Here is a 12,467-nt window from a genome sequence, read left to right as displayed (position 1 = left end):
GAAATGTTTCATTTATTGAAATACATATATAAAAAATATAAATATTCTATATATACAAAAAAACAATCAATAAATGCATGTAATAAAGTTTTAAGTGAACTTTACTTCTGAAAAGAAGTAAAACAAACATTATAAACGTTGTATACAAAATGAAATATATATAGAATGTTAAAATATACAATATTCTAAATTTCAGAAATGTTGAAGTAGAAATATTTTTTATAAAATAGAAACATTAAATTTAAGGGAAAAAAATTCTGAAAAGGAGCAAACAAATATTATAAATGTGTTACATGAAATATATACAGTATGTTGAAATAGAAATAAAAATATTCTAAAATTCAGAAATGTTAAAACCTGGAAATAAAGTTTTAACATTCTGAAAAGAAGTAAAACAACAAATATTATAAATGTTGTATTACATGAAATATATACAGTATGTTGAAATATAAATATTCAATATTCTAAAATTCAGAAATGTTACGTTTAATGAAATATATATTGAAATATAAATATTCTGTATATACAAAAAACACTATAATTAAATGCAGGAAATAAAGTTTTAAGATTCTGAAAAGATGTAAAACAAATATTATAAATGTTGTATATAAAATGAAATATATATAGAATGTTAAAATATACAATATTCTACATTTCAGAAATGTTTTGTTTAATGAAATATATATTGAAGTATTCTGCACTATTTCTAGGTCACTATTCAAATTTGTACATTTGTGATAATGATCATGTGATCTCACAAGATGCTCTTTGGATCATTTTAAATCATGCTGGAGAACAGGATCAAACCTGTGAGAGCTGCTGTGATTAAAACTGAATACAAACTGAATACTATAAATTTGTCTATTTCAATTGTGTTGTTTTCCACCATGGGAGAGACATATGATGTCAATCAACTGACCTAGTTTTTCTTTATCATTAGATACAATAATAAATGTAACACAATAGCTGGATGAAAAGTCAGGCCCAGAGAGGAGATCTCAGTGCGTTTTGACGGCCTTGTGCGTGCTATTCTGGACAGCCATTTTGAGAGCAGCACTCCTAGGAAAACACCAAGGCTGTGTGAGCATTGTTTCCTCAGGCCCAAGTGTACAAACTCACACATGCACAAAAATACAAACGCATGAAACCCAAAATGCACACACAAGTAGAAAAAAAGCAAGTCTGAAACGCATTGTCCCGTTTTCTCAGACGCACACAAATAACTGGAGATACGAGTGCATTGTCTCGTCAGGGTCACTGACAAACAGATACAGGAAAAGAGGGGTCGCAAAGATCGGCGCACTCTTGTGCAAGCAGACACGCACACCCAAATGTTGTTTTTAACTGACAAGAGTGTTTATTTTAAAAAACTAATTACATTAATGAACGTGTAACTAAATAATATAATCATAATGGCAAAATACTGACATTTTTCTTACAAGACAAAGAAGGCCCTCATCATAAACTGTACAATCAAAAGGCCAACCGAGAAACAAAGCTGAGAAAACAAGACAGACTGTTTGTTGCTTGGGGGAGAACAAGTCTGGTCACGATTCGTTTAAAGACAATGTAAAAGATGAAGACAAAAAAATGGAAAACATTCACACACTCGATTGTCTGACATTCCAGTTGCTATTTCCTGTGCGGTAGGAAGAGGGCATGCCTTTGCTCAGGAAGTGGCGTGGACACACCGAGAGACCACTCTCGCTCCGCGGGCTGTGTAAACATGATTGTATTGCTAAGGCTTTCTCACTCTCCAAACTCCCCTGACATTTAGAAGAATAAAACTAAAACATACATCTTATCTGCTCCAAAACAGTCTGTTCCAAAACAATATATTACATTTATTTCAAAAAGTGAGTATGATAAAAGAAACAGTTAAGAGTTCGAATGAATCAGCGGTTCCTTTACGCATACAATTACCAAAAAAGCGATAATGGGGCGCACCTCAATCAGAGGTTCAACAGACCCAATTTAAGAGTTTGTTGTTTTTGGATGATGCAGTCATGTGGTTGCGATATTGGAGTCATTATGAGTAATGGCAGGAAAATCTAATACGAGATGAAAAGTGAGAAGGTTGCTACTCATTTTAGGTAGGAAATTGCCCTTTGGCTGTTCCGTCACATGAGCATGAAAGGGAAGCTCACAAAAGAAAATTAGTCATCATTTATGCGCCTTCATGTTGTTCTAAACCTGTGTGACTTTCTGAGGAACAAAAAAGTTGTATTCTATCAGACAGTGAAAGAGGATGGTGACCAAGGGCTACACAAAAATAGCCCATATATCACATTTGTGACCCTGGACCACAAAACCAGTCCTAAGCAGCACGGATATATTTGTAGCAAAAGCCAACAATACATTGTATGGGTCAAAATGATACATTTTTCTTTAATGACAAAAATCATTAGGATATTAATTAAAGATCATGTTCCATTAAGATATTTAGTACATTTCCTACCGTAAATATATCAAAACGTTAGTTTTAATTAGTAATATGCATTGCAAAGAACTTCATTTGGACAACTTTAAAGGTGTTTTTTCAATATTTGGATTTTTTTGCACCCTCAGATTCCACATTTTCAAATAGTCAGCCAAATATTATCCTATCCTGACAATATCCTAACCATACATCAATGGAAAGCTTTTCAAAAACTGACCCTTATGACTGGTTTTGTGGTCCAGGGGCACATATTATAAATATTCTCAAGCCATTTGATAGCAAAACCAAGTGTGGTCACCATTCACTTCTGGAAAAGAGCAGCTTGGACATTCTGCTATAAATAATAAATTCAGTGTTGAAGAGAAGAAAGTCGTACAGGATTTAAAAAGACTCGAGGGTGAGAAAATGATGTCCAAATTTTAATTTTTTTAATTTTTAGTTAATAAAAAAATTGTCATTATTTACTCAGCCTCTGTCATTATTTCTTCTTCTGCTGAACACAAATGAGGACATTTTTAAGAATGTTGGTAACCAAATAGTTTCTTGTAGCCTTCAACTTCCATAGTAATTTTTTTTCTTCCATACTATGGAAGTCAATGGCAACAATGAACTGTTTGGTTACCAACATTCTTCAAAATATCTTTATTTATGTTCAGCAGAAGAAAGAAACACACAGGTTTGGAACAACTTAAGGGTGAGTAAATGATGAAACTGAAATTTTCATGTTTGGCTGAACTACTACATTAAAGGGATAGTTGACCCAAATATTTTAAAATTCTGTCATTAGTTACACACCCTCATGTCGTTACAAACCCGTAAGACCTTCGTTCATCTTCAGAACGCAAATTGAGATATTGATATTTTTTAGTGAAATCCGATAGCTTTTTGACCCTACATAGACAGCAACGCAACTACCACCTTTAAGACCCAGAAAGGTAATAAGAACATCGTTAAAACAGTCCATTTGACATCAGTGGTTCAACCTTAATTTTACGAAGCTACAAGAATACTTTTCGTGTGCAAAGAAAACAAAAATAATGATGTTCTTACTACCTATCTAGGTCTTGAAAGTGTCAGTTGCATTGCTGTCTATGCAGGGTCAGAAACAGTGTTGCCAAGTCTGCAGTTTTCCCGGTTTTCCGGCTACGATGTCCGTGGGTTGAAGCGACCCCAAAAACGTGATATTTATCCCATGGAATGCGAATTTTACCAGGGAGACACTGTCAAAAAACGTGTATTTTTACCAAACAAACACAATTTTTAATGGGAGATCTTTTTCAAAACAGGATTGGGCTAGTTTTGAGTAGCAATTGGGAGGGTTTTGTTGTGAAAACCTGGCAACCCTTGTCAGAAAGCTCTCGGATTTCAAAATATCTTAATTTGTGTTCTGAAGATAAACAAAGGTCTTACTGGTTTGGAATGACATGAGGGTGAGGAATTAAGGACAGAATTTTAATTTTTGGGTGAACTATCCCTTTAAAGTTCTAAATAACATAAAGAGGAAGACTGTTTGAAGCGCTACATATGTTAAACTGGAGGCGCACTATAGCGGACCTCTGCGCCGAACTTGTCGTTTCTCTTGGGCAGTGGAGGTTTCATCCGAATGTCTCTCTTCAGGATCATCTCCTCGTTGGCATAAATAGGGGCTTCTGCATCGTCTGAGTGGTAGCCGGACTGATAGCCGCTGGTCTGATTGGACGATTCAGAAGCTAAAGACTCCTTACTCTTGCATCGCAGTAGTGGGCTGTGAATAAAAGCATGAACATGTTTAGATGATGCTAGAATTGTCTTGGTTTGCAGCTCTACTGAGATAAAGATGAATGTGTCACCTGAAATTAAGCGGCCTTTGCACTTGCCGATCCAAAGCTTTCATTTGCTCACGCGATAAGCCCACTCCGCAGTCCATGTGACCGCTCTGTACGATGGAAGATCATTTAAAATGGACTGTTTATATCATGTTAAATTTTTTAAGATGCAAAAATAATCTGTAAATGTGGTAACATCTAAATTAACTGGTTATATTTAATCTTTATTAAAGGATTTGTTCACTCTTGAATTCAAATTTCCTGATAATTTACTCACCCCCATGTCATCCAAGATGTTCATGTCTTTCTTTCTGCAGCTGAAAAGGAATTAAAGGTTTTTGGAAAACATTCCATATTTTCTCCATAAAGTGGACTTCAATTAGGATCAATGGATTGAAGGGATTGAAAGAGTATTAGAAAATGGTTAATGGTTTCGCTAGATGTCACCCTTATTCCATGTCTGGGATCATTTAGAGCCCTTTGAAGCTACACTGAAACTGCAAATCAGACCTGCAGCTTGTTGATCCTCATTGAAGTCCACTATATGGAGAAAAATTCTTGAATGTTTTCCTCAAAAACCTTAAATTCTTTTCAACTGAAGAAAGAAACATCTTGGATGACATGGAGGTGAATTATCAGGACATTTTAATTCAGGAGTGAACTAACACCCTACAGCTGTAACAGCAAAGTTTGTCCTTTCTACTGAAAGTGTTTTTTGGATCACAACCAGATTCTAGTTGTAGTATTATAGAGTTTATTTACCATCACAGCAGTGTGCTCCAGGGGAATGTCCACAAAAGTCGTCATACTTACTGGCACACCGCAGCTGTCTATCTGCTGTGGGAACCTGTCAGGAGAGGCATGGGTGGGACCACTGTTGCATTAGTTTGTCAAAGGAGAGGTTAAGTACATTATATCCTCAAATGTCAGATCTTTCAAGTGGTGTGGATATAACAAAAGTCTGATAACTGGGGTGTGGATAAGTACGAGTGCTTGCAATACAATAATACATGACTCGTTTTGAGTCAACTGCACAAAAAAACACAACAGATGGAGAAGTTATTGTAACTAACCCCAGAGGTGGAGCATTGTCATAGTGGAGCTGGGCCTCTTTGTTGCCTGCATAGAATGTTCTTTTAGATGTCACACCGAGGTGAGGAGCCCCCGATTCCTCTTCTATCTCTCCATTTGTCAATGGAATATAGTCCTTTCCATCCTAAAACACAGGCAACAAAAATCAAAATATCAAAATTATCATAATTTGCGTTCCGAAGATGCACTTATGGGTTTGAAATGACATGAGGGAGAGTAATTAATGACAGAAATGTCACTTTTGTGTGAACTATCCCTCTAAATTAAAAGATTTCAAATTTGTCACATGGCAAATGGAACCATGTTCCATTACATAATGCATAAAGTCACTTCATTTCTATTTCTGTCTTGTTTTCCAATAAAAAAATCTAAATATCTTAAACAAAAAGTTACATGAAATGTGAAACTGCATAAGATATTTTTCAACAGAATATATCTTGAATCTTACATGTAACTACATTTGGTAAAAGTGTTTTTAAAGTAACTGAAAGCTGAAAGAAAGTTGAATCAAAATATCAGATACATTTAAACTTAAACAAATGTTGGTAAAAATTATAAATGTTGCCTTTAGTGACTGAAATAAATAAGTTGGAGTACTAAAATTTTAAAAAACAAATTTAGTAACTAGAAATACAAAAACAATTATATATTAAAAATAAAATGAAAACTGAAAATAAAAACACATTAGGAAATAATATAATAGTATCTATATATTTTCTAGGCTTAGGGGCCGTTCACATATCGCGTCTTTTGCGCGCTCAAGTTCATTATTTCAAATGTAGACACGTGGCAGCCGCACTCATAACGGAAGCAACGCGCACACGGTGCGACGCGCTCGTTTTTCAGGCGCGTCCGCGCCGCATCGAGATAAAAACATTTCAACTTTTCAGAATGCCGCAAGTGCACCGAGGGTCATGTGGCAAGAACCAACCAATTAGCTTCATCCTTTCCCGTAACAACATTGAAAGCTCAGCCAAGATAGAGAAACAGCTGATCATAGCTGTACAGGGATAGCCATTTTTAAATAAATTTAGTAGCAGAGCTACAGCAAGCGATTTTTAGTGCTGGAAATCCCTTTATATGGCTAGGAACTATACTCTCATTTCGGTGTAATAATCAAGGAACCTTGCTGCCGTACCATGGGTGCAGCAGGCGCAATGATATTACGCAGCGCCTGAAAGTGACCGGCACTAAGTTTTTGTAGATGCAGAGTTGCAGCTGGCAGAGTTGACAGCTGCGTAATATCATTGCGCCTGCTGCACCCATGGTACGGCAGCAAAGTTCCTTGATTAACACGGCGAAATGAGAGTATTACAGTGTAATAATCCTAGCCTAGCCATATCGACCTAGAAAATCGCACCTTTTCATTTTTCGTCCATCTTTTTTTTAAATAGGAAAATTTTGAGAGGGTGCTCGCCAAATGGGAGGAGCTGGAGCTCTAGCCTAATCACATGGAGATAGACACCTAACCACACCCTAACCCTACCCCTTACCCTACCCCTTACCCTATCCTAAACATAACTCCACCCATTCGTTCACACAGAGGTGGAGCTGGGCATCCAGAGAGGGGGAGCTGGAGGCCATTCGGCTCTGCAGTGAGCAGTACTTGAAAATTTTGAAATTCTTTGGTCATTTTTGAGCGAGATGCTAACGGTCTAATCGGATTCCATCTATGCTAAGTTATGCTAAAAGTGCTACCGCCAGACCCGGAGATGGGCTGAATGGATTCAAAAACGGTAAAACTCAACTGTTTAACTCTAGGGGAGTTGGAAAATGAGCCTATTTTCAAAAAAAGTGGAGTGTTCCTTTAACAAATAGTGTAGTAAATGTATTGTTCATTGTTTGTTCATGTTAGTTAATACATTAACTATTGTTAACAAATGACCTTATTGTAAAGTGTTAATAAAAATACATTTATTTAGCCATTTCAACCAAAAACACCTGAATGAGACAAAACATATACTTAAAGTCAAGTCCAACCTGTTGAGCGCTAGCTTGTAGCAGATTGCCTAGATGCTCAACCAACTGTGTAAAGGTTGGCCTGTCTTTGGGACGATCAAGCCAGCAGTCCAGCATGGTCTGGTATCTGGAAGAATTTCACATTAACAAAGAAGATTTTCAGGATTCAGTCAGTTGCTACGTCTCTCATTCCAACAATAAGAATAGGGTCCATCTGCTATGTAAACAGTATGAAAGTAGTTCTCTATTTCCAGCAAAATTAAAAAAAATTGTAGGTACTACTACTTATGCCCATTTTTCATTAAAAACACTATGACTTGCATCTCCAGAACTGCAAAAACCTTATTTTCACAGACCTCCAATTTAACGGAAATATTAAAAGTGTGAAGTATATTTACATCTCGGGTGTGGCGTAGTCTGGAGCTCTCATTCTGGTTCCCTCTTTTAGCCGCCTGCAGAAAGACTCATCAATGCACACACCTGGGTATGGAGACGCACCTGCACCAAAGGAGATGGGCCATCAGGACTACAGTAGATTTATTCTCTCTAATAAGCTCACTGAAAATGTCAATACCAAGTGAGAAGATCTCCCAGAGCAGCACACCAAATGACCAGACATCACTCTGTGTGGTATACACACGGTCGAAGATGGTCTCTGGAGCCATCCACTTCAGAGGAAGACGAGCCTGGGACGATAGATGGGAAATGCTCAAATATAAATGAGTCTATTTTGCTGAACAACTGAAATGAAGTTGTTTATGTGTGTAGTGAGAGTCCCTCACATCTCCTTTGCGGACATAATCAGGGTCTTTATATACGTCTCTGGCCAGTCCAAAGTCACATATCTTCACCACGCTGTTTTCAGAAAGCAAGATGTTTCTGGCTGCCAAGTCCCGATGGATACACTACAAACACAAAAAAGCATTAAGTAAATGGTCATGATTAAAGTATGCAAGCATACACACATGCAGACCCTGGTGGTGTGTTTCAGTTTTACCTTTCGAGAGGCTAGAAACTCCATGCCTTTGGCCACCTGGAAGCTGTAGCTGATGAGATCCTCCATCGTCAGGTGATCCCAATCTGAACTCTCTATTCATGAGAAATTGACACATAGTATATTGTAATATGAAGATTTAATATCCGTTGAAAGTGAAGTTTGTATCTTGGGTGCTGTAAATGTTTTAATCATCTTTAATTGTTTATATATGCTTTTTATTTGTGTGTTTGTTTATTAATTTATATTATGATAAATTATAAGTTTCTCAAATATTATGAGATCATTAAAGCTGCTTGATAATTACAAAAATTATTATTAACAATACAGAAATATGCTGTTTATTTTATTTACATTTTTTATTATTCATTTCTTTGCAGGCAATTCTATTTTTATTTGTTTTAAATTTTTTATTAATTTACAGTGCAATTCATTTTAAAAGTATAAATATTGACAGAACAATTATTAATAAAGTAATCATATTTATATATTTATTTATATTCTGCAGTTAATATTATATGTACTTTTTAATTTAAAGTGGCAAATCGTGACAAATCAAATTGAAAAAATTTTAAAGTACAAATATTCTATCTATGAGTTCATTAAAGTTGCCTAATAATTAGAATAATTGTTATTAATAATATAATAATTATTCTGTTTATTTGCAGTTTTTTTTATTAATGTACAGTGTGATAAATTAATAAGTACAAATATTCAATGTAGTTTCTTAAATAATATAAAATAATTAAAGCTGCTTTATAATTAAAATAATTATTGATAATACATAAATATACTGTTTATTTTATTTACTTTTTTATTACTATGTTCTTTGCAATTCTATTTTTTAATTAATTTACAGTGTGACTAATTACTTTTAAAAGTACAAATATTCCATCTATTTTCTCAAATACTATGAGCTCATTAAAGCTACATAATAAATAGAATAATTATTAATAAAATAATTATGCTGTTATTACATTTATTTATATTCTGCAGTTAATGTTATATGTACTTTTTAATTTATAGTGTGACATCACAAAATATTTTCTATCTATTTTTTCAAATATTCATTAAATATTTAGAATAATTGTTATTAATAATACAATAATCATTCTGTTTATTTATTTATGTTTTGCAATTAATTTTATATTTATTAACTTACACTATGACAAATGAGCTCATATTAGAATAATTAGAATAATTATTATTAACAATACAGAAATATAGTGTTTATTTATTATTTGTTATTATTTTCTTTGTAGGTAATTATATTTTTATTTACTTTTTTATTTTGAATTAATTTACAGTGTAATTCATTTTTAAATTTCTCACCTAATAAATTGAATAATTATTAATAATTATGCTGTTTATATATTTATTTATATTAAACAGTTAATTTCATATGTACTTTTTAATTCACATTAAGAAATTTAAAAGTAAAAATATTTAATCTATTCTCACAAATAATATGAGCGCATTAAAGCTGCCTAATATTAAGAAAAACTGTTATTAATAATACAATTATCATTTTGTTTATCTATTTATGTTTTCCAGTTAATTTTAATTTAATTTTCATTAATTTACAGTGTGACAAATTATTTTTAAAAATACAGATATTTCATGTTGGTAATGAGCTCACTGAAGCTGCAAAATAATTACAATAATTACTATCAATAATAAAAAATTTGCTGGGTTTTATTTTTTTATTTTATAATTTCCAAATGTATTTCATGACCTAAATATGTGCTTCATGTTCTCTACCTTGTTCATCCTGCAGCTGAGTGGTGGAGGCCTGTTCTCCCATCCTGGTGCACACGGCGGTGCCGGTGCAGATGTCCAGTCGACTGCTGGTTCCCAGACCCAGATCCCCCTCATTCAAATCCTCTTCCTGCTGCACCTCCCTCCTGCACGCCATCCGTGGTGTTCGCTTCTGAAAAACAAGACACGTGTAGATCAGTTTCCGTTGTTGTCAGCCTCAAGAAGTATCAACACGTCAGGTACAGTACACTTCATAACAACCTTCAACCTTTAAAGGCCTTACAGTTGGCTGTTGGCCAATTTCTTACATAAGACTCCTGAATCAATCTGACCACATCAGAGGAGATTGTTAAAAGGAGGACCTGAGATCTTCAAAACCACATCACAGCCTGACTTTACTAGTTGCACCAGGTTATGATGGAATTTACCTTGTAGGGACTGTACTCTCCTCGCTTGCTTTTTAAATAGCTGGAGAGGTTGCCGTGTTTACAGTACTCTACAATCACCATCAAGGGTCCTGGAGAAGCAGGAAAGAGAGAGGAAGAAGAGGAAAGGCCTTTAATGTGGGCACACTGGGTTCTTTTTAACAATGCACAACCACTTTGTGGCATTACTGACACATTTCTTACTATGACTGTACATTCAAACATTCACTTACTTCCTATTGAACAAAACATGCAGCAAACTCCACAGGAAGGAAATGACTACATAAGTCATTTCCATCAATGTTTGGGTGTTTTAAAAGGATTCTCACCTCCTGGTTTGGTGCAGGCTCCTAGAAGGTTGACTACATTGAGATGGTGACCAATATGGATGAGGATCTTCAGCTCAGACATTAGAGCGCGGTACTCACTGGTGGTAGCGCCCTCTGTTGGAGATTGATAATGCTGCAGTCAGTTGTGTTACATGAAAGATATGTGCAGTCAGTTTATTAAGGCAAGTGAACAGACACCTCATACCCTTAAGCATCTTCACTGCTACTGTAGTACAGGTGGTGGCCTTCTCAATACCATATGCGGTCGCCTCCACAACTTGACCAAATGCCCCTCTGCCCAGCGGCTCTCCTGGGAAACATAGTATTACACATTTGTGAACACATTAGTAACATTTTTGTGCAAATATTTTACCTGTTTACAGAGGTTAAATTGGGACTTTAAAGATGTTGGAAGCCTAAAATCTGATGGTGATTCTAGACAATTTATGATAGCACTCCACCCCCAAGAAGAAAAAACATGCGCAATATTTTGCATGACATTCTGGCACACAGTTATGATCAGGGTTGCCAGGTTTTTACAATAAAACATGTCCAATTGCTACTCAAAACTAGCCCAAAACTAGCCTAATCGCATTTCACGATTGCTTAATGCTTCATTTTTGCATTCCAAGGGGTAAAATACACGTTTTTTGGTGGGGTTCCCCTGGTAAAATTCAGATTTCAGGGTTTAAATATGACATTATTTGGGTCGCTTCAAAGCACTGACATGAAAAACAACCCACTGCAACAGTGTTAAAGAAGCCCACGGGAAAACCACAGACTTGGCAACACTGGTTATGATGGTACTAAATGCATATATTTGCTTAAAAAATGAAGAAAAATATTTCAAAATAATAATAATAACAAAAATCTGAATTCATTCATTTAAAATTATATACATATATAAATAAATATAGATATAAATATAAAAAACTCCAAATATCTAACTAGTTAAATAAATACATAAATAAATAATGCCTGATTATAATTAAATATAAAAACATCACTGAAGCCTGGTAAGTAAGCAAGCTAAATAAATAAATAAATAAAGACGACAGATATATATATAGATAAACATAAAAATATCACTGAAGCCTGGTAAGCAAGCAAGCCAAATAAATAAATAAATAAATAAATCTGACAGATACATATAGATAACTATAAAAATATCACTGAAGCCTGGTAAGCAAGATAGCAAGCAAAATAAATAAATAAATACAACAGATAAAAATATAAATATAAAAAAACATTGAAAAACAACTAATGCCTGGTAAATAGCAAGTACGCAAAATAAATAAATAAATAAAACCAACAGATACATATAGATAAATATAAAAATATCACTGAAGCTTGGTAAGTAAGCAAGCCAAATAAAGAAATAAATACAACAGATAAAGATAAATATAAAAATATCACTGAAGCCTGATAAGCAAGCAAAATAAATAAATAAATACAACAGATAAATATAGATAAATACAAAAAAAAAAAAAAAAAAAAAAAAAAAAACTGAAGCCTTGTAAATAGTAAGCGAAATAAATTAATTAAATACATACAAACATAAATAAATAAATAAATCCGACAGATACATATAGACAAATATAAAAATATCACTGAAGCCTGGTAAGCAAGCAAAATAAATAAATAAATACAACAGATAAATATAGA

General features: G+C 34.2%; 1 protein-coding gene across 1 annotated transcript in view; it reads right to left on the bottom strand.

Moving 5' to 3' along the window:
* Positions 1-1,332: 1,332 nt before the first annotated feature.
* kdr (kinase insert domain receptor (a type III receptor tyrosine kinase)) overlaps positions 1,333-12,467 on the bottom strand; it is a 32,998-nt gene continuing 21,863 nt past the window's right edge. The window contains exons 18-30 of the mRNA XM_051138977.1: positions 11,008-11,112; positions 10,803-10,916; positions 10,477-10,565; positions 10,052-10,220; positions 8,294-8,385; positions 8,079-8,201; positions 7,871-7,982; positions 7,695-7,794; positions 7,318-7,423; positions 5,319-5,461; positions 5,008-5,092; positions 4,270-4,355; positions 1,333-4,184 (exon numbers count right to left, since the gene is read on the bottom strand). Of these exons, the coding sequence (XP_050994934.1) occupies positions 3,968-4,184; positions 4,270-4,355; positions 5,008-5,092; positions 5,319-5,461; positions 7,318-7,423; positions 7,695-7,794; positions 7,871-7,982; positions 8,079-8,201; positions 8,294-8,385; positions 10,052-10,220; positions 10,477-10,565; positions 10,803-10,916; positions 11,008-11,112 (1,541 nt within the window). The 3' untranslated portion in view covers positions 1,333-3,967. The remainder of the gene's footprint in view (positions 4,185-4,269; positions 4,356-5,007; positions 5,093-5,318; positions 5,462-7,317; positions 7,424-7,694; positions 7,795-7,870; positions 7,983-8,078; positions 8,202-8,293; positions 8,386-10,051; positions 10,221-10,476; positions 10,566-10,802; positions 10,917-11,007; positions 11,113-12,467) is intronic.

This window comes from Labeo rohita, chromosome 20, assembly GCF_022985175.1.
Source record: "Labeo rohita strain BAU-BD-2019 chromosome 20, IGBB_LRoh.1.0, whole genome shotgun sequence".
Taxonomy (NCBI): Eukaryota; Metazoa; Chordata; class Actinopteri; order Cypriniformes; family Cyprinidae; genus Labeo; species Labeo rohita.
Note: the sequence above shows the minus strand (reverse complement) of the source record. Positions and strands in the feature narration are given on the sequence as shown.